General features: G+C 38.1%; 1 protein-coding gene across 14 annotated transcripts in view; it reads left to right on the top strand.

Annotated features, from left to right (window-relative positions):
* The window catches only part of PDLIM5 (PDZ and LIM domain 5), a 171,809-nt gene that overhangs the window by 92,261 nt on the left and 56,231 nt on the right, over positions 1-23,317 (top strand). For 6 of the 14 annotated variants that reach the window (XM_084756073.1, XM_084756085.1, XM_084756081.1 and 3 more), the window contains exons 6-9: positions 2,066-2,080; positions 4,161-4,178; positions 4,411-4,583; positions 4,900-4,936. In XM_084756073.1, the coding sequence (XP_084612199.1) occupies positions 2,066-2,080; positions 4,161-4,178; positions 4,411-4,583; positions 4,900-4,936 (243 nt within the window). Of the gene's footprint in view, positions 1-2,065; positions 2,081-4,160; positions 4,179-4,410; positions 4,584-4,899; positions 4,937-5,466; positions 6,534-23,317 lie in introns of those variants that run through there. The other 8 variants (XM_084756078.1, XM_084756077.1, XM_084756074.1 and 5 more) reach the window with 4 other exon arrangements.

Raw genomic sequence — 23,317 nt, 5'->3', positions numbered from 1 at the left:
GTCTGATTTTTATTCAGCTGAGTGCCGGGAATATATTTTCTTGTCATGCTTCTTGTATGGGAGCTAACATTTGATGCTGAGGGAAATTTGGTTGTGCCCTCCATTATGTCACCTGTTGTCACTCGGATGTCTTTCTGTCATTTTGATTTGTTGTCTAGAGGCTACAGACAAGTTGTAGCTCTCCAAGTGAATTAATGTGCATAGGCTCACATCAAAAGCACTTTTCTCAAGGAGTTGTGGAATGTTTGTCCCTACATACCAGGATTTATACAGCTTTCAGATATTTTCAACATAACCCATTGTAAGAAGTCTAAAGGGCAGGAAGATTTGAGCCTTTTGTAAATGCCCTTTGCCTGTGACACGGGAAATGGCCATCTTAGCTAATGCAGGTTATCTGACCATCACATTGACATTGCTACATATGACGCAGATCTATTTGAGCACATTTTCTAAAATATGTGAAAGTATTTATTGATTATATTCCAATTGATTTCTTTAAGTTGAAATCAGTCAACTATCTGCTTATGGCCTTCAACACAGAACACTGCCTCCACAATTTCCTATTAACACTAAACATTTGCCTTCAAAGTTGACTGAGTGAGTGAGTGAACATCAACAATTGTACACAAAAGATTATGTGGCAGAGTGATATTCCTGCCTTGTGGTGTGGGAAATGCTTTACTTCAGCGTTGTTCTCAGCCTGAGGGTTGAAACCACTTTGAGGGCTTAAATGACTCTTTCATAGGGGTCACCTAAGACTCTGATACCATAGGAAAACAGAAATATTTACATTACAATTCATAAAAGTAGCAAAATTACAGTTATGCTGAAGCAATGAAGACTTTATGGTTGGGGTCAATATAACATGAGGAACAAACTATGCTATAGGGTTGCAGCACTAGGAAGGTTGAAGACCACTGCTTATACTGTGAGAAAAGAAGGGCAAATACAGGTGATCACTTCACTGCTGTGTCCAGCCTCAAACTGGGAACTGAGCCCTCTGTTGTCTATGCTGATGTTAACGTGTAGGAATACCACAGCTTTATTCATTTCTAACACTAAAACTGGTAGGCAGTCCCTCACTTAGTTTATCATGAATTTCTACTCTGACTACATTGTATTGTAGGGTCGAAGAACTAGCATAGTCTTTGACAAAGCGACATAGAGTTTTACTGGATCCTCTATCTGTAATGGAACACAAATGTAATTGTTCTTAATAGTTCTGCCCATGTTAGGCTCTGTGAATCAGTTGTATCTTAGAATTTCCCTTACCATATCAAATCAGATATACCTTTCTGGGCAATAACTGTGTTCCCAGTAATACAGAACTATGTAGCTCCCACTACTTCTCAGGTTCTTGGGATTTATGAATAAGGGTGCTGTTCCTGAGTAGGCAGGAGGAATGTGTATACTGATAAGGAGCCCATAATTTCTAGTCTTCTGTGCTTCCTACATTTTCATCAACCACTAAGTTGTTAAACAGAAAATGCAGTGTAATATTCTCTTATATAATCAGGATGGTTTATGAGAACAGATTATAGCTGCTATTAATAAACTTTTATAATGTGAGACTGAACAGTTTCCTTCCTGATTTTAAAATGCATTTTAAACTGATTTCTAAATGGTATTTCAGATTTACTTTATTATGTTCTATGTAGGAAAATGAGAGTTTGAGTTCATACCAAAATACAATTTCTGAAAACCTAGGTGCTAAAAAATACATGGTTCTTCCTTGATGTTCAGGAATTAGGATTTGAACTAACATTAATACATGAAATCATTGTCAGTGTTTTGTGGGATAAAAACAGTGCTTAAACTGTTGTCCTCATAGTGGAAATACAACAGCGTTTTGACTAACATTGTGCCTACTGGGCTGTGTTTCTGTGACTATTTTAAAGCATGGTGTTTGTGTGTCATCTCTTAAACTGTTTTGGATTCTGCTGTTTCATTGTTTTTTTTCTTTTTCTCCTTCTTTTGTTTCCCCTCTCGCCTGTCACTGCTTCCCGTGCTCCCGGGAACCTCCATGTCTTCTCTATCACATCTTTCCTGTGTGCTCCTCCTCCAGTAACCCTGGCACTGTGTAAGTACTTAACTCAGGGTTTGCCCTGTAATTTAACCATTCTCTCTAACTTCTCAACTTACCACTCCAGCAAATCTTTCAAGTATCATCTCATTACAAGAATTTCCAAATATTTCAGAGTTTTTTTTTTAAATGGGTTTTTCACACTAGACGCCTTCTTCTGAATCACTGGGATATTTGGAATGACCACATCTCCACAGTAGAAAAAGTTAGTAAAGCCAACTAAAGGGAAGTGGCTAGCATCACAAGCAGCATGCACTAGAGTTAGAGATGTGATTTGGTATCCCGTTTTTAGTATTAAAAAAAAATCAGTATATATGAGCTTCCTAATTTTGAATGTCTATATTTTGAAATAAATTACTTACTCCTGAGAGTTAAATTTACTCTATTTTCAAAGATATAAATTTTTTTAAATTTTAAAATGATTAATATTTCTTATTTTAGCATAATCATCATATTAAGTTTTTGCAATGAGGAAGCACTAGGTAAATGCTAAGAAATTTCCTGTTATTTAGCCTGAGACTTTGAAGCTGTGGTGGTAAATGCCATAGGTCTAATACATGTTTTCTGTACACATACCATGGTAAGTTCTTCATGGTATTATGTTATTATTCTTTGTGTCTTAGCTTGACGCCATTATTTCATGTTTTTCAGATGGAACTCTATATAGAGAGGCTAAAACAAATCATATGTCTGTACTTATAAGATTCTAGATTCCATCCCCATCTATGCATAAGCTAGGTATGATGGCACACACTGTTATCCCAGTACTGGGGATGTGGAAACAGGAGGAGCAGGCTTACAGGCCAGTCTGAGTTAACCTACCAAGTTTTGAAATCAGTCTGGGCTGCATGAAAACCTGCCTAACACAAGAACTTAATACTTGACAGTTGTAGTAATTAAAACAAAACAAAACAAAACAATGCGCACTGACCAATTAAAGAGTTTAAAAATTAGTAAGTCTCTTAACTACTACAAAATTTTCAAGTACTTATATAAAATTAAGAGGTTTTCTTTATATATGCCAAAGGATGGGCTTTTTTTTTTTTTTTTTGGTTATTGTTTGTTTTTTGTTTTCTCCCAACACAGGATTTCTCTGTGTAGCCTTGGCTGTTCTAGACTTGCCTTGTAGACCAGGCTGGCCTCAATCGCACAGAGATCTTCCTGTCTCTGCCTCTGCAAGTGCTAGGATTATAGGCACATCCCACCGTGAGCTGCCAAAAGCGTTTTTCTTTTTCTTTTCTTTCTTTTTTTTTTTTTAAAATAAAGTCTTTTTCTTAGTTTCTGAAATTATTTGTCTATTTTTTAAAGGATTAGGTATTTCTCAGTCTTCATAAATATCTGCTAGGTAGTTTATTTCCATAATCATGAAATATCACTGTAAAGTATTTGTCTTACTTTGTTCTACACAAATATTTATTCTTTTATGTATGTCTGTGACTTGTAATATTAGCAGCCAATGTTCTAGTCTTCCTGAAAGAGCAGAGTGATAATTTCTGTGGATCATGATGCATGGAAATCCAATTATATATATCATCTACCTTATTTATTCCTCAGAACCACCTTTAAGACGCAGTTCGCAATGTTCAAATCTGAGAGTCAGAGCAGTTGAGTGACTTCTGCAAAACACACTGGGTAGAGGACATAGTCCTTCAAACTGTGCATGTGACTTCAGAGTTGATCACTTACGTGGACTCAGCGCCTTTTCCATTTCCAGTCTGCAGCTCTTCACTGTGCTGACGTGGACCATAGCTCTGTTTAGGACTGACGACGTTGTATACACAGCTGAGAAAGTTGTAGAACTTAACACTTATGTTCCTTTCCAAAATTATATTTGAAATTGCTAGTTTATCCATATAAAAATTTGTGGTTCTGGAGCCTAGTGTGGATATGACCATTTAATTTTTCGAAGGCAATCTATTGCAGCATTCTAGAATAGATATTCATATCTAACTGGCTAATTTGAAATTGTGGATTTTACTGTTGTATACTTTCCATTGACTGTTTTCCTTATTCTTTTTCTTTCCTTTTCTTCATGTTGGGATTCTTCCTTCTGCTGCCTCCTTCTGTCACTTAAAAGGAAAATTCCACCTAAACGGTAACCTTCCTGCTCAGTACAATATTTTATCCTTGTTTACTCTAATCTCCACATTTCTTTTACTACTATGTCTATTTAGGAGGTTATTTTAATTGAGTGCATTTATACAAACAATGTACATTAAAACGATATTGAGAAGTAAATTTATAAATAATAGTTTACCAGAGAATATTTTTATCATCAATGCAATTTAAATTGTAATTATCATTTTAACTTTTTTTTCCCCTTTTAGCCCACCAAGAAAACACATTGTGGAGCGCAACACGGAGTTTTACCACATACCCACGCACAGTGATGCCAGCAAGAAAAGGCTGATTGAGGACACTGAAGACTGGCGCCCACGCACTGGAACGACTCAGTCTCGTTCCTTCCGGATCCTTGCCCAGATCACCGGGACTGAGCATCGTGAGTGAGCTTCTAGAGACCTTGGGGAGGAGTTTGGGCTCTGATAGCAACATCTAGGCTTAACCGATTACAGAAAGTCGTCCTGGCGAAGACTGCATTTGAAGTCTGTTGTACATGGCAAGATTCCGTCCAGGAAACAGTGCTGGGAAGAGGGGGCACACTAACTAGCCTTGGTATACTGCCAGTGTAAACTTGATATGGATTTGACTTATTGCTCTATGAGAGTTTAACATTTGACATTCATACAGATAGTTATGTACATGATTTTTAGGTTAAAAATGGAAAAATTTAACTTCGGATCTCATTTACTTTGCAGTGAAAGAATCTGAAAATGACAATACAAAGAAGGCAAAGTAAGTATTCTTTGTATGAACTGGATGCGTTTGTTCATAATTGGACTCAATTTGTGTTTTCAAACTTTGAAGTGTAATGTTTTGCTGCTTTTGTAACTAGAAACTAAGCATTTAACCCATGGTGCCTTTAATGTGACCTAAACGTGAAGCCTGCAGGTTTCCAAATTAGTTAATACTGTTTGGATTTTTATGTCCAAAGCGTTGTCTCTTTGATATTGAAATAGTGAATGGGCAAAGGGTATTTAGAGGATGTTTTACTAACAGTACAAATTTCAGTGAATGGGTTCCTGTGTTGTCTCGGATTCCCTTTATTTGGTGCATAAAAGAATATTTCCAAGAGAACTCTGTAGACTAACTCTGTGTTTCCAAAAACTCTCTACTTTTAAACTGCTATTTTTAACAAAACAGCTGGCTGAAATTAAGCTTTTTTACAAGGCATGTTCTGCATGTTGGAATTATATAGAATCTTTTTCTTTCACCTTCTTATGACTCTTCTATTACTCCTTTTTTTTTCTTTTTTCTTTCCACAGGGAAAAGATACCCCTTCACGTCTTTAGTCCCAAATATACAAAATTACGTGACTGGCACCATGAAGTTTCAGCACGTGCTCTTAACGTACAGTGACTCTGAGCCCTGCTCTCCCACCCAGGCAGCCAGCACATACCTTTTAATCACTTTCTCTTTACTTTCATAGCAGTGTCTGTTTTACATTTGACTCACGAAAACTAGAACATTACTATGCTTTCCTAACAGTTCCCAGTTGTGAAAAGGGAGAAGAATGAACATGTTGTGTCCTTATTGGTAGCTCACAAATGCAAAACCAAGGAAAGAAAAAGAAGTAACTAGCTCCCTTCAGTGTTTATACCTTTTCTTCTCTGTTTCGGTTATGACTGGAACAGGGAGTCTTCTTGGAAGGTTGATCTGGGTCGTTGGTTGAAGCTCAGGCAGATAAGCAAATTATGTTCCTTCTCTAATTAGGAAAATGATTGCCTTATGTCATTGCATTTCCCAAGTTTACTTTCAAGTTCATCATTGTGGAATGTTCAAAGTTTATTGTAAATTCTCCCAAGAGAGCAAATGCGAGGAGGCAGACTCAGCAGAGAAGACTGTTAGAGCTCCTTGTGGACTTGGGTGTCCTTACAAGCCAGTACTGTTCAGGTAGCTACAAAAAAGACATTTATCCTTGCTTGCAGTGGGGGGACAGTATTCTTTTACTTTAGTTCATTTTAGATATCTTGTTATCTACTAATGAGAGTATATGTAAGCTGGTGGATGTTTTCATGAATTCCCAGTTTCTAAGTGTCAACAGTAAGATATGTAGAAGATGCTTTGCTGCATCTTTATGTTGGAGGAAAATAGTGTAAGTTTCAACTTAGATGTTTCTGATACTGGAGAAATGTTTTAGGGGGTTATAAACTGTGTGTTGCTGCTATTCTTACAAAACTGTATTTTGGGCAGTACAGGGAAACGCAATATATCTGATTATAAATGCTTTCTGCCTTGTAATATAGTATATTATATATTAGATAGATCTAAACTTGGAAATAAATGCATTTTGAAGTTTGGAAAGAATTGTAATAAAGTTGTCTGTACCTTAGCTCTATATTTGTTTTGTCTCTCTGAGGGTAGTGACCTGCTATCCTGGGCTTGTTAAAATATTACTTCAGTAAAATAAGTAACTACCCTGTCTTTTCATTTGGAAAACATTTTCATCTCTTGAAATTAGAAAAATGTGAACATAAAACACGGCAAGACCCAGTCTCCCCTTTGTCCTCCTAAGTTAATTATTTAAGGTAACAACTTATGTGAACCATATCTAATGTCTTCCTATGACACAGCCAAGAGTCCTCCTTTGTACAGCGGGGATTACTGAGGTTCTGGCCTACATTCAGGGACCAATTTTACTTTTCCTAGTATTCTCTACTTTCATGTCAACATAGCCTGGAACTACTGTGGATAAGGTGAAGCCAGTAACATTAATTTCACATAGCGACTTATTACTATGCAACATCTGGCTAGTCAAATGCATTTAAAAATAGTTCTGGGATTTAGCTTTGTCGCCCATGATATGAAGGATGTCTGATTTTCGAAGCGTTTTCTCAGACATATGAGGGCTTGCCTCCGTGTGTTTTTATGGTCTTCACGTTACTCTCAGTTTTTACTGCATCTCTGCCCTCTAGAAGAAACTCTTTCCTAGAACAGACTTTTCTGTACTTAGCAATTCTTTGTTGACTTGAGAAGACAGTTTTGAAAGAAGATTCACCTAGAGTCACTTAAAGTGATGTATCAGAGTAAAGATACTTTCACCACCAAAATGCAAGTTTTCTTGAGTAACTAGAGTCTGAAGAGCTATTAGAAGGAATTTTAGTAAGTAACACATTTTTTGCTAATATAGACAAGACATGTGTAGATTTTTTTTTTACTTGAAATAGATGGTGTTGCAAAAAGAGTTGAGTTCCTTGTCTAATTTCAATAGTGTTCACTGTTTCATCCAAAGTACAGATGACTGCTATGATGTGCACGGGAGAGCGAGTCAGTGTCCACCTGCACTGAGATGTTCCATTTTGTCTTACCAGAGCTTAGTGCTGAGTCCAGTGACTCTTCTGAGACAGCGTATATTCCTAGGTTAAAAATCTAGCTGGATATTATAAATGTTTATGAAAAATATTCTATAATTTACCTGATTTTTTTTACGTAAAATTTGAAAGTTACTCTCAAATAAGTCTCAGTTTTTCCATAATGTTTTACCAGTCAGAATATGGGATGTTTCTTATACAATCATATAATTTTGTGTCCTATCTCTCCAAATACGTTACTCTTGTGAACAGAGACCTTTATTTTATTATCATTATGCTCTGTAGGAAAGTGCATACATACTCATATATATATGTGTGTGTGTGTGTGTGTGTGTGTGTAGCTTGTATGATAAATGTCACTAAATTCAGATACAGAATAGCAGTCTTTTTTTTTTTTGTTCAGAAGTATAGGCTGAATTTGGTTTTCTCCAGATAAATAATTTTATACTTGCTTTGTTTTGATAGCACCATTCCCTTACTGATTCACTCATCTTGTCTTCATTTTTTCGAATGAGGAATTATTCGAATGTTAGGCACCAATTTGTGTGCTGTGGATACCATGGTAAATAAAGATAAATAAATACACAGGATGATCCAAGGTAATTTTATTACCAGATAATAGAGTAGGCTAACAGGAAACAGATTTTGTTTAGGCAAGGCAGCCTGCTGTAGATTATGTGGCTGGCTCTCTGCAGACACTTTGGAGAGAACAAGAACTAGTCAGTGTGATGCTCTCAGGTAGTGCTGCAGGCAGAGGACACAGGTGGAACACAGTGTGGCAAGTCTGTGGATTGGAGAACACAGGGCAGCTGAAACACAGAGGAAGCATATGAAAGCATAATTCTTAAGCATGTAGGCAGACAGCTTTTAAATGAGGATCAGGGTGGGGGCGCTAAAGCTTTTCTTTTTTTAAATTTTATTAATTTATTCAGATTACAACTCAATTGCCATCCCATCACTTGTATCCTCCCATTCCTCCCTCCCTCCTGCTTTCACCCTATTCCCCTCCCCTAGGTCTATGACCAAGAGGGACCTCCTCCCCCACTATATGGTCACAGACTATCAAGTCTCATCTTGGTAGCCTGCTTATTCTTTCTTTGGGTGCCACTAGGCCTCCCCACCAAGGGGAGGTGGTCAAATATGGGGCACCAGAGTTCATGTCAGAGTCAGTCTCCGCTCTCCACATAACTAGAGAATGTCCTGTCCGTTGGGTAGATCAGGGTAGGGGTTCAATGTTTACTGCATGTATTGTCCTTGGTTAGTGCAATAGTTTGAGCAGACCCCTCTTCTTTCTCCTTTAAATCTCCATTGAATCTAATAGAAAAAAAATAGTAAGTTGATATCAACTTTGTAGCATGGAGGAAACAGAATATGCTATGGAACATAGATAAAGGCATTTATGTCTAAAGCTTGACCTGTACTACAGGACCCATAATTTAGTTTGTGGGTTTAGTGAATCTATCTTCTCTCTAAAAAGCCGGCTTGATTTATCCCTTTTGTTCCTCTCATGCAATACAATTTCACGATACTGTTAGTATTTCCTTGATGGCTCCTTGCAAAACAATCATCATAGCTTTTATTGCTGTTAGAACTTGAGAAACAAAGCCATCGAAGCTGGGTTTTACATCCAGGTTTTTAGCTGACTGAGTTTCCTCCTCAGTAGAGGACCTGATAACTGTTTCTGCATGAGTGTTGGCCAGGCTGCAACTGTGATCCACCTCAGTGCTACATTCAGTGAGCTGATTCCATTGGTATGGAGGAAGAGGAGACAAAAAGACTAATTTTCATCATCATGCTTAGAGATAGCCTATAATGCCACTTGTATCTCCGGGACTGCTGTGGCAAGTCATGTGAGTGTGCTGCAGTCCTGAATGGCAGTTCACCTCTGTTCAGCACTGCTGTCTGCCCGTCTCTTTCATAGCTCTTGACTCAAGAGGCACTTTCCACACTAAACTCTGAAACCTGGTCGGCAGACTTGGTTACACAGGGTCTTTAGCATTGTCCTTTAGTAATCTTCTCATCATCTTTGCTGTCAATCTCCCATCCTTACTCCTTGATCTTTAGCGTAGACCATAGCCACAAGATTAAAGGAAGCCTTTGAAGTAAGATTAGTTACAGTGCATGAAGTTAAAAGGAAGATTCTTTTACTTTTTTTCCTTTCCTTTCCTTTTCTTTCTTTCTTTCTTTCTTTTTTTGCTTGAGTAGAAAACGTTTCTTTGTTACTACATTATAGGCCATCTAGACTTAATGAATGGGTAAAGGTGTTTAGAAATAAACTGTAGTTAGAGCTGTGTCAATGAAGCAGTGAAGGAAGAGCACTCAAAAGGAAAATGATTGAGTATGTGTGGTGCATACCTAAAAATACTACAATTTAAATGTTGTAAATTTAAATATTCAGCATTTTAGAATCCTATGTATTTGTCTTTTGATGAGCCATTTAACATATTTTATCTGGGTGCATCTGTTCTCTCTGCATTGTTAACTTTACCTCTTGGTCTTTCCTAAGGATGATGCTACTGCTCATCTTCTGGTCGTGCGTGGGTGGGTAGGATACAGGTACACAAGGCTAGGGTGTGCTGCTAGAAGAAGTCACTGCTGTCTTAGAGTGCACCGAATAGCCCCACCAATTAAAGACTGGTGGTGTGATGCTGAGAACAACGGGGCTGGTGGTGTGATACTGAGAACAACAGGGCTGAGGGACGCTGCCCAGGGCCAGTGATCTTACTCCTTCCTACAAAGTCACGTGCATACTCTACCCCGACCCATACTTCTACACTAACTTACCATGCAGATTTCCACTCTCCTGATACCTCCTTTCTGGTTGTGCTTATGTGTATTTGTCTTCATGTCCTGACTTTCTACCTAACACTTGGAAGACAAGAGTCTTCATATATGGATTTAAGTTAGAAGGAAAGGCACTCTGATAGGTACACTACTTCCTTCTCGATGCATCGGTGAAGGTCTGTACAGTTCTATAGAATGATTCATCTTGAAGACATACTAGGTTCTACGGTTCTTCTCAGTCTACCTCTTAATTAGAAACATGCAAGATTAGGCAGCCCTGGCACAAGATGCACAAGTTAGGTGGCCTAACAAGATGGATTAAGTTTCCTCAAAGTTCTCAAGCCTAGAATTTCTAACTCACCATACCAGCAGGCTTGGTTTCTGGTGAATCATGTCTTCCTGGCTTGCAGATGGCACTTTCTCACTGTCTTCATGTAGCCTCTTTCTCTGCAAGTCACAGGATAGCAAATAAAAACATGGCAGGTAAGAAAGTTTAGTGTTTTTATTTCCATTTTTTCTTCCTCTTATAAGACACTATGTTGGATTGCACTTGGGCCCCATATACCCTTAGTAATAAATCTAAAGAAGCTGTGAGTAAGGTCAGTCACACTGAAGGTTAACAATTGAATATATGAATCAGAGTGACTTCAGTTTGTGAATTCAGCCCATAGCTACCGACATGTCCTTTCCTCACACTCACTTAGATAAGAATTTAAGAAGTAGGTCTGAAGTGAAGTTACTGTCTGGGACCCATTTGTAAGCACTGTCACATTCTTTGCTGCCACTTTTCCTGCTTTGGACAACAGGTATTTGTACCCATGTCCTGTGTCCCCAACTAGAGTATAAGCTCTTAGAATGTAAGCATCATAGAGTTCTCTACTGTATTGATATTAGCAGTCACTAATCAAATATAATTGTCCGTTTCCTCTTCTCTGCTAAACAACTAGGAAATGAATTATAGACTAGCACCCCATTCCAATTAAAGATTCAGCAGTAGAAGGTCAAGCTTTTTGTTGTTGTTGTTATTAAAATATCAACATTAATGCATAAATTGGAAGGAAAGTTATAGTACTTCCAGGTCTGCAGTTGCCTGTAGTTGACACTTTCTCCTGTCGTCATCTGTTCATCAAACAGGGTGAAGGAGTGGTTGGCTTGCTTGCGTGCTTGTTCATTAAAGCAGCCTTTGTGTCTCAGTCTTTATTTTGTGTTGATGGGATACTTACGCAGGAATCGTGGTGTCTCTAACTAATCTTTGAAACAGCTACAGGAGACACTGTCCTCTGAATGGAAGAACAAACAGAAATCATTTGCTATCCATGTTTAAAGAGTCTACTTTATATCATGGACTTAAGAAAGGCAACAGCAGGTCAAGATATAGTTGAGTCCTTGTTTCATATGTCTCAAGTCCTGGGTATGATCTCCAGAACTGCAAATACAAATAAGTGAGCTAAGAACACCATATAAATAGAAATGATGATGATGATGATGATGATGATGATGATGATGATGATGGTGATGATGATGAATGGTATATCAGGATAGGAAATTATGGGAAGCCATTGAAAATTTTATTTAAAAATGGGTTCCTTAAAATATATATAAAATATAATTTTGTCACCTGTGATGCAATTTGTTTAAAATTAAAGGATGCTGCTCTCAGTCTCATTTTTTTTTCTTTTTTCTTTTTATTGAATGGGAGTGTTAATAGAATGAAGTTTATATGTAAATAAATATAAACAAGCACTCTATTTGAGCAAGAGAAATTGCTTAAACTTGTTAGATTCAAACATAGTACATCAGTCTTTTATCTTCCTTCCACTTCATGGTGAGGCACTATAACATGGTCCTGAGAGGGTGGCTCAGCAGGTAAGTGTCCTTGCAGTGGACTCATGGAGACTGGAGCTTGAGTCCCCAGAACTCTATCTAAAGCAAAACTCAGGTGTGATTGTCTATGCCTGTAACTCCAGCACTGAGGGACAGAACGGTGGATTCTGGGAGCTCCCTGGCTAGTGGGCTAACAAAATGGTGAAGTTCTGCTTTAGTGAGAGATGCTTTCTTAAGGCAGTAAGGAGATTGACACATGGAAGAAGACACCCATGTAAGTGTGCATGAGCACATATACCCATACATTTACATGATACAACACACACAAAAGACACACACACACACACACACACACACACAGGATTAGAGCACAGTACGTGGCTTTACAATGTCCAAAGAATTACAATGACTGGCAGGTCAGGTAACTGCATTTCCCTTTAGTGTAAAAGGCTTCAAACTTCAGTCTCCAATTGTACTTCATGAAGGTGAAATACATGTGGAATAAAGACTGTTCTCTTCAGGACTGCCTGTGGCACCAAGTAGTACCCAAATGCTTCCTAGCTCATAACCATCAGAATGTGATTTTTTTCTCTGGAAGAACAGATCAGAGTCACTTAGGAACCAACACCTGTCATATGTACATACTCAGCAACAATTTAAAAATAAACAGCAGGAAATTTCCCTAATACATTATTTTGCAAAGTAATGGGCTTTTTGTTTGCTTTTAAATTTTTTTTCTTACAGGTGAATAAATATGAGCCCATAAAAATTGGAAAAAAGTTTCTGTCCGATTTCATCTCTTGATTATTGTTCTATTTTAGAAATGTTGGCCTCCTATTAAATATCATGATGCTTATTAAGACACACACAGGGCCTTGGGAGATGGTCCTGTTGATAAAAGTGCTTACCCTGCAAGCATGATGACCTGAGTTCAACCCTCAAACACATGTAAAACACCTGTGTGTTCTGCTGAGGCGGAGACAAGGGTTCGAGGGCTTGATGACCAGCTAGTCTTGCTCAGTTGGGAGCTCTGGGTTCAGGGAGAGGACATCATAAAATTAAGGTGCAAATTGATAGAGCAAGACACCATATGTTGACTTCTGGCTTCCATATGCACATGTACACAAGTGTACACACACACCTGCATACACATATGTGCCTATGCAAACACATATATACAAGAGCATGCTAGTTAAGCATATTTGTTATCTTAAACTGCTATTTCATAAGCTATGCAGAGGAAGTGAGAGTTGCTCCCAGTCTTCTATTTGTACATGTTTTTGTGAGATCGGTTAACAATCAGACTTAAATTCAAAGCACAGAATGCCAACACCTCCACATCAGTCTAACTGTAGAAAATGGTTCTGAAAATAGCTAGCTAGTATTCTCTAGCTACTACTGTCTCAAAATTCCTACATACTCTGTATGACAGTCTGTTGAAGGGTCATAGGCCAAGAATGGGTAGATTAGAATGTCATTTTTGTCACTTGAAAAATATAGACTTATTTGTACTTCATGTGCCTTCATGTTCTGTTGGAAATTATTCCCTGGTATATCATCAGTGAGTTGGTGACTGTAATGCAGTTGTCGCCATCTGCTGAACACAAGTGTTTATTACACTTGAGTTCCTGCTGGGACAGACCTTTAGACATATTTGAGACAAGGCAGTTACCGAATACTCCATATTTTTATGTGTAGGTTGTTCTCGGTGTAGTTTAAAGAACTGCCTTATGGCTTTGTAGAATTACTTGTGGCCTATTATCTTTTATATAGCTCTCTTATTAACAAAAATCAGTATTTGTGATAAGTAGACTTGATTCGTTTATAGAGTCCATAATATATGGCAGATGCCCTAGAACTTGGATAAACTTATCAGATCAGTAACCCTTATATGATGCTGCTGCTTGGGTTAATTTCTTCCACCCCTGCCTTCACAGAGGTAAACACAACATTGTTATCGTCTGTTCGAAATATCAGACAAGACTTTTCTAGCAGAACAAAATACAACTTGGAAAACTTAGTAGTATTGATAATAAACAGTTTCACTATGATGAACCCTTCATTTGACCTCTTTTGCTTCTAGCTAATTTAGTATATTATATATTAATATATAATATATTACATATATAAGTATATTAATATATTAACATATAATATAAATATCATCTATACTGATATTTCAGAAAACATTATTCTGCTTTTATATTAATATGAAGATTTGTTTATTATGGTAGTGTTACTTAATAAAAGAAATTAAGCTAATATATTATAAAAAGTAAACTATGGGAAGGATATTTGGACAATTTAATTTTCATTTTCTTAAAGAACTTGATTTTCAAATAACTAGTATCTTAAAGCCAGTCTCCTTTTGTCCCTGCATTCTCTTATATGTCTCTATTTCAGTACATATTGAAAGGTACTTGTTCACCTATCTTGTGTCTACCTTAGTGGTAGTGTACAGTTAATTCATAAGAAGGAAACTGAGAATAAACTTCTGAAAGATTTTATAACTAAAGATACTTCTATATCCTGACTAGACAATGGGTTATTTGAAATTTTAGTGCAGAAAAGGAACATTTTTAGAAGACGTGGTAAAATCAATGGTATCAAACTGCAAGAAAGGAATCAAAACATTTGTGGCTCCTATAAAGGAAATTGGAAGCATATCACATGATGTTAAGAAAATGAACCTTGTTCTGCTTTGCTTTTTGTTGCTGTGATGAGCAGCATAACCAAAGGCAGCATGGGGAGGAAAGGGTTCATTTGGCTAATGCTTTCCAAGATGCAGTCAATCACTTAGGGAATTCTGGGCAGAAAGTCAAGGAAGAAGTTGAAGTTGAAACCATAGACGAACTCAGTTTATTAGCTTGTTCACTGGCTCATGCTCAACTAGTTTTCTTACATAACCCAAACTGACCTGCTCAGGGATGCTACAGCCCACAGTGATGAGCCATCTCTCACCAGTCTCAATCAGCACAGTTCATCACAGACATGGCCACAGGCCAGTTCTTTAACGTATGGCTGTGTTAAGTTGCTGATAGAAACAACCTAAATAAAGTAAAAGTAACCAAACAACATTATTTTGGGGCATTACAAAAAAGGAAGAATCAGAAGCAGTGATATTTTGAATGGTGACTATGAAATTTGTGTGATTGTTGAAAGATACAAGATAGCAAAAATAACGCAAACTCAGAAGCACATACTGAAAGGGTTTTGATTTATTCGCCCCTGGAAGGAGTTGATGCCCACATATAAACTTATTCTAAGGTACTTATTTTTCTCCAGACATATTTTTCTCAGTGACTTACAAAGTAGGATTGCTAAAGAGCATTGTCTACATTTTTTAAGCTGAAGAATGAGAAAGAAAATAGACTAAGAAGAGGTAAATATTCCTTCTTGAAAAGGAAAGGTTAACTTCTAAATAATAAACTACTTTAAATTGAGCTCACTTGGGATGAAAATATAGATGGCTTTCTGAGAGAGAGAAGTGAGAGGGAGGGGTGTATATGCTGGGCATATGATATGTGCACACTCGTGTATACGTAAATTTGGTTGCTTGCATGCCATGCTGTGCATACATAGATCAGGACAACCTTTGGCACTGCTCTTCTCTTTACATCTTGTTTGAGACCGTTTGTCTTGGTTGTTTTTCTGCTGCATATGGCAGGCTAGCTGTCTTGTAGGTTTCCAGGGAGTCTCCTGTCTCTGTTTCCCATCTCCCTGTAAGAGAGTAGAGACTGCACACTCTTGGCACTATGTGTATATCACTTACAGTCCTGGGGATGCTAACAGTCATCCATGCATGTATGGTGAACACTTTTACCCATTAAGCCATTTATTTAGCCTCTAGATGGTATTCTTAAACATATGGCTGGTGAGAGAAAAGAAAAGTGAACAGCATTGACAAGACCCAGAATGACTACTCAAGAGGTAGCTCACATACTACCACAATATGGATTTCAAATGGTTGAGGGAAATAATAATTTCAACAAGCATCAAAGAAAGAGGCTTTAGACCTCTATACATTTAGTAACAATTGACATATATTCAGATTCATAACAGGTTGATGGAGCTTAAGTGAAGTGTATTGCTTAAGGGGTTAACCATTCCACAGCCCTGCTCTCTAATTTTGTAGATACTGTGAAGATATGCATCTATAACCAGGTCATCGTTCAAACATATAGTAGGAATTTATGAAACTGGAACAATTCTAGTGAATACGAAGTTTGAAATTTAATGGATCAAAAAACAATAAAAATAAATAAAAAAAGAAATTTAGTGGATCTATGTGCACTTGAAACCAACATATTTTACTCTTGTGTGATACAGAGGAAGATAATCATATCAAGTACTTTTTTTTTTTAAGGAACAACAATTTGAAAGTAATTGTGAAGAGCAGTCATGCTCAAAAGACAGTATTAAAAAAAAAAAAAGACAGTATTTCACAGAGCTTCTTCTCATCCTTCAGCTCTTACATTTTTTCTTTCCCTTTTTCTGTCATGTTTCTTGTAGCTTCTAAATATATTGGACACACAAGTGCAGTACTAATAAATACCACCTGGCTTCTTGCCTTTCTATTCTTGACATTGGTCTCTTGAGAGCTTAATAAATAACAATTCTGAAAACAAACAAAGAAACAAATAAGTAGCCAAGAAATCACTGTGTATTAAGGTACTTTTGGATCAAGGATTGTTATATGAGTAACTGATGTTAGCTGGTAATATGGTCTGGCTCCTTAACCCAAATCCTTATCCATTAAACATTCTGCTTTAATCACAGACCTCATAAATTAGCAACGGCCCGGGCTCATGTTTAATTCATTTGGTCATCCATATCTGTGGGTCCTCATCTATAGACTCACCCAACTATGGTTCTAATTTTTTTTTCCATCTAGATTGTATAGTCTTTTTCCTATCTATTCTCTATACAATATAATATGACATTTTTCAGAGCATTTACATTGTGTTAGGCTTTGTAAGTAATCTGGACCAAGTACCAATGCCATGAACCTGTAGTTGAAGTTACATGGGGATGGTGAGAGAGAAGAATGGAAACTTAAGGGTCACCTTGGGCAGCCAAAGAAGACGACCTTGGCATGAAAAAGAAAAAATCCCAGCAAATGATTATGAAATACTTACTTTGTGCTACTATTCCAGGTTCTAGATCATAGCACAACAAGAGGGCTGACAAAGCGTAGAAGAGCACACAATGTGACCAAAAAAAAAATGCAGTTTAGTTTACAGTGTAGTTGTATATGATAATACGATGAGCACAATGAAAAGAGAAGCCTGATGTGGGCATAAGGTTATTGAGTCCTTTAAATTCTCATTTACTGTCTAAATGTTGCATAAACTCTGCTCCCCAGTTGTCTTCCTGATATGTCAATAAAGCAACTTATAGCCAGTTGATGAGTAGGGGAGAGAATAGGGCTGGACTTCCTGCCTGCCAGGGGAGGAGTAGTTAAAGGTTTTGGGGGTAGGGGAGTGGTGTGGTGGGGGAGGTGTGTATGTGTGTGTAGTGGGGTTGGGCCAAGGCTGCAAAGTGCAAGTATCCAAGTGTCACTGGGATGTTTGGAGTAACACAAAATAACATAGAGGTTAAAATACTCAGATTGTATTGGGAAGCCTTGTATTATAAAAGTCTCAATTGTTTGTGTAATAGCCAGGTTAAGAAATAAGCTAAGAGAATCAAACCCAGTTTTATAAAAATAACTTCCAACAGGCTGAGATCATTAGATGCTAGTTAGGATTCTCATTTGTTTGGGTGAATCTTAACTCCTTACCGTAAGCCACTATGCTCAGGCGACCAGTCTCTTCTCTTCTTTACTAAGCTTCAGTTATAACAGCCTTCTTTCCTGGAGATGACCAAACTGAGCTGTCTCATCTCTGGGCCACCCACCACTGCCTTTAGCACGTGGCTCAATGCCCTCCTGTCTCCCTCATTCTGCAGTTGTTGCCAGTCACCCATGACAGATTGTTGAATCGCGGAATGACTGGGTTACTAAATTCTTTGACTTATTCACTTCTGCGATATACTTTGCCAGAACTAAGCCTTAGTCTTGGCATATGACAGCCATGCCATCCAAATTTCCATGTAACATATCCAAAATCGAGATTTTTTTTTTAAGCACCCTTTCTCTGCCCGCTCACTCTTACCTCCTGATTTCTATCAGCCTTTTTATGGCACTAACTTGGATTGCTCTGAAATGCAGCATCATTTCCAATTCTCTCTCATCTCCCAACATTTCTACAGTCCAACTTCTCTAAAATACAAAACTAGCTCCAGCTGGAGGTGAGAGGGTCAAGAGATTCAAGGCCTGCTTGGCCATAGATTAAGGTCAAGGCCAACCTGGAAACTAAGTACCAGAGCATCTTAAGAGCATCAAGTTTTATGCTCAGTACTGAGTGGTGCAAATAGCAGCAAAAAGTCGTAGAGGATAGAGCAAAAGGTCTAGCGTTTGTGAGGGCTGGCAGTGGTGGGAGTTAGCTGGATTAGGAAGACATAAAGGATGAAGGATGAAGTACGAAGCTAGGCGATGATGGATGAGCAAGATGGATGGGTTGAGCAAGATGGATGGGGATACGCCAATGGATTAGAATGTATGAGGATGCTTATCAGGAGGTGAGAACTCAAAATAACTCCTATTATTGCTGTTGTGGCTGCTGTGGAATGAATGGATGGATGCAGTGAGTGGTTGAATAGGAGAGCTTAGTGCTTAGCTAGAGAGTATGTGGCATCTCGGCTATTGGTGCTTATGTTGGAAGGACACTGCAGCTGGAGCTCGACATGCTGTGGTAGCTTTTTTGAAACATCCATCCTCTCCAAGAATTTGCAGTCGGTAGCTGTTGAACGTAGAGTACTTAGACAGATACATTTATTCTTTCAAATAGATAACAGAATAATTCAGCCCCATAGCAACTTATCATTTTATACTGAATTAGATGACCTCTTTTTAGAATTAAAAAAAAAAATCCACTATGAAATAGAAGTGTTCTCACAAGAGGGAAGCTATTAGTGGCTAGCAAAATCTCTTCAGTCTTTGATGGGAGGGATCTAGTGAAGACATCGACAGCTGCGTTTACAAAGGGCCAAGGTTAATAGAAGGTGCTCTGCAGTTCCTCAGAGAGTCCAGTTTACACTGGGGCCCCATGAGATCTAAAAGTTATTGTTATGTCTTAAAGGATTCATATTATGTTTTGTTCACATAGTATTAATGAATTAAATTAATACTCATCTTTACCTATTCTGTTCCTAAATGCTATATATATATTTTTTTTCTACAGAGGACAAATAATAGTGTGTTCAGAACTTGTTGGAGTTCTTAAATATCAAGATTGGACATTTAGCATTCTTTCTTAGATATTTTAAATCTTTGGTTTTTGTTAGTGTTCTGTGGCAAACCTTTTCCGTGGGAGACAGAACATCTTTTTCTGTTCACCCCAGATAAGAAAACCATGACAGACCAAAGTATGGATACCACCAAAGTTCAACTTGGTAACCAATGACGTTTGGTTTTGGTTTGATTTGGTTTGATTTGGTTTTTCGGGACAGAGTTTCTCTATGTAGCCTTGGCTGTCCTGGACTCACTTTGTAGACCAAGCTGGCTTCAAATTCACAGAAATCTACCTGACTCTGCCTCCCTGGTTGCTGGATTACAGGCATGTACCACCATGCCCAGCTGACCAATGAGTTTTATTGGGGCTTATTATGGATAAGGGGTTGGTTATAGGAGCAGAAATGAGGCAAAGTGCATCTCTAAGACCCACCCCAGCATGGCGACAGGTCACAAAAGCTAAGAAACCTGGAGCACACTGCACAGCCTGAAGGCAGCTCAAGGTTGGAGAGTGTTCTTTCCAGGTGCTTCAGTGCATCTAGAACTCTTGCAGGCTTTGGGCTGGCTGGTTTCTGATTCTTCCAGGCAGTTAGTCTGGTCTTGGAACTTTTTCCTTCCGAGAGTCTTCTGTGCAGCTCAGCTTGTCTGAATCTTTGCAGCTGAGTTTTTCCTTTTCCCTCAGAGGACTTCAGCTTTTATTGTTTACTCTGGCAAGAAAGGGCCCAGTGAATTTGGTCTTTTTCAGGGAGCTCTTGAAGTAGTCTTAGTTGTTTGCCTCCCTGCTTTTATTTAAATTATATATGTGTAGTTCTATACCAGTTTCATATATTATAGGTATTAAAGGAATAGGATGTTTGCTCAGAGATTGTGTCTTCCAGGGATGTCAGAAGCTACAGCCAGAAAGTGTCACCAATATGATTGAATAAACATGAGCAAAACTAGGACAAAAACAACAGACGTGATAGCAAGGATGGGGGAAAGCTAAGGAGGCCTTGACCCTACACAAAGAACTACAAGCAACTAAGGACTGTTGAGAGCAAGAGAAATAGTCTTCTCCAGGGAAGAGAGCACTGGTTAGTTAACCAATAGCTAATGGATTGTCCTGAGAACATACTATATACAAATAACACTATACAGACTCAACACATCATTCTTAGATTTTAGGAATATATCTGCATATGCATATGTAACAACATTAATAAAAAAGCAACACATTTGCAAACGAGCAAGGAGGGTTATGTGGAAAGGCTTGGGGGGGAGGAAGACGAAATGATACAGTTGTATTACAATCTCAAAAAAAGAAAAGAAAGGTTTGCTTTTGTGCGGAAGTCTTTCTTGTAGAATTTGCATAGAATACCCTCAAATTTTGAACATAAGACATTAACATGTTACTGGTGGAGCACTTAGCACCCTGCAGTTCACTTTCTTCTCTCTGTCCACCACAGCTCATGGGCCGATCTTACTGTGGCATTGTAACTGCTGAATTAATAAGTTCTGAAAATTTCCACAAATAATTTTAGAACTCACATTGTACATTTACTAAAAGGATTATGTAACTTCTACATATCAAATAATGAGAAATAATTTTCTTATTAAAATCAATTTCAATACTGAATTGAATGAAATTAATATTACTAGTTAATAAGAGCGTGAATTATGGAAAACCCTTTCAGAGCATTTAATGCTGTGGTGTGAATGGAGTCTAACAAATAAAGGGAAACGTGGTTTGCAGAGATACTTAAGAGAAGTTACACAGTTCACTTGGCAAATTGTAAAGTGTGCTAAGGATTTTGGATATTGTCGTACGTTCGGCAAGTATCCACTGAAGTTTTTAATAGAATGATATGAAAAGAACTATTTTTAAGGTCCTTTGACTAAAACAAGATGAGACTAGATGAGGCAGAATGTGGTAAGAACAGGGTAAGAAAGAAAATAGTAATTGTTTCTCTGCTCCTATAAGTGCTTGGTCTAGATGGGGGAAAGATGATGGCCATGGCATGGAGCAGGAGAGTGGGCTCAAGATGCACTTTCAAGGCCTAGTAATGGGGCCCTGGTAATGGAACTTGACCTCATGGTGGAGATGTGTAGACGACAGATGTTCTTCTAGGTTTCTGATTAATAGTATGCCCACCAGGAATAACATACTTTGGGGAAAATCTTGAGTTTATTTTTTTAATCAATTTAATTTTGATATGAGACACACACAAAAGTAACTTAAAAGTAACTTAAAAGTACACTCACAGCACAGGCTGCTGTTGACATATCACTGAGATAGAGACAGTATCTGCATTGCTATTTGAAGACATGAAAGTGTATGATGTCATTCTACAAATGACACTCTGTGGCAGTGACTTCTGAGAGTAAGAGTAGCCAGTGCAATACTAACAAATGCAAATAATGGGGTCATGGCACTGAAGCAAGAAAAGATGGAGTGGTCAGTTAGATCAGATCGGGATAGGTAAATAGATGATTCCCCTGTGTAAGGTAAATGCCAAACTCACGTAGACCAAGTAGAACTATAAAGTTGAGTGAGCATTGCAGACTTGCAAGATGAAAACATTTTGGAATTGCTCCATAGCCTTATTTATTTAACAGTACTGAACTATGCATTAAAATGGTGATAGCACACTTTATTTTTTTGTAGTTTTGTCACAATAAAAACACGAGAAGTACAAATTGTCAATCCAATTTAATAAAAAAGGAGTCGTTAGTAACCTTGACAAGAATATGATTATATTGGGGCTGAAGTGTGACAGGTGCTAAGTACACAGTTATTTCAGATTCCCTGGAAAGGGGCTTAGGAAAGAGAAGATGAAGATAATTTTCTGTTGTTGTTGTTGATGATGTCTTTATATGAACCCATGCCATTTTTGAAGGGCACACATACATAACCCCTGATGTAGGAATCTTGTGCTTGATTTAAATGTAGGGCCTAATAAATATTTATTATTAGGCTAAGTATTATTATGGTGTTATTTTCTAACTCGCTAACAATCAATGAAGGCACAGACACTTGTTACATTTTAACATAGCCTTGGCTCAACTGGGGCAGGACAAATATTTACCCCCTAAACTACCTCCTGTTGAAGTTATTTTAATAAAACTGTGGGGTTTTTTTTATCTTAGCTTATTTCTTAACCCAGCTATCACAAAAATAATTGAGACTTTTATAATACAAGGCTTCACAACACAATCTGAGCAGTTTAAGTCTGTTCTTAACCCTCTGTGCTCTTTTGTCTTAGTCCCAGCAACACTTGCACTTCATAACTTTCCTCAGCTCCAGCTCCTCCCTCCTGATCTTTCTTGGACCTCTGCCCCTGCTCAGTCCCCTACTTCCTCTCCTAACTTCTCCTTCCCTGGGTGGCAGGAAGTCCAGCCCTATTCTCTCCTTTTCTCATTGATTGGCTCTAAGCTGCTTTATTGACATATCAGGGGGACAACTGGAGAGCAGAGTTGATACAACATTTAGACAGCAAATTCTCAGAACAAAGCTTGCAATCACACATGGGGTGGGTACAGAAATCAGCATTTAAACTACAAAATAATCTTATGCCTACAACCTCCCATGTTGGGACAGGTATCCCACGCCATCTGCTTCTAATAATTTCTATTGCGCTACCTCCCATCCATTATCCCAAATACTTGCTAATGCCCTTTATTTGGGCCAGATCATCCCTCTGCACTGGCCATGTCTTTCTCCTCCACTTAACCTATAGCGTGGGCCTTCTTTCTCCTCCTCTTCCCTTTCCAATCCTCTTCTGGTCTCTGACCACTTCCTTTCCTAAGAACCTCTCTGTCAGACCAGCCTGGGAACCATAGCCACGCCTATCCCATATGCCCTGCCTTCATGTGCTGGCTTCTTAT

This window comes from Acomys minous (genome assembly GCF_964271855.1).
Source record: "Acomys minous genome assembly, chromosome: 14".
NCBI classification, from domain to species: Eukaryota; Metazoa; Chordata; class Mammalia; order Rodentia; family Muridae; genus Acomys; species Acomys minous.
This window is presented reverse-complemented; position numbering and strand designations above follow the sequence as displayed.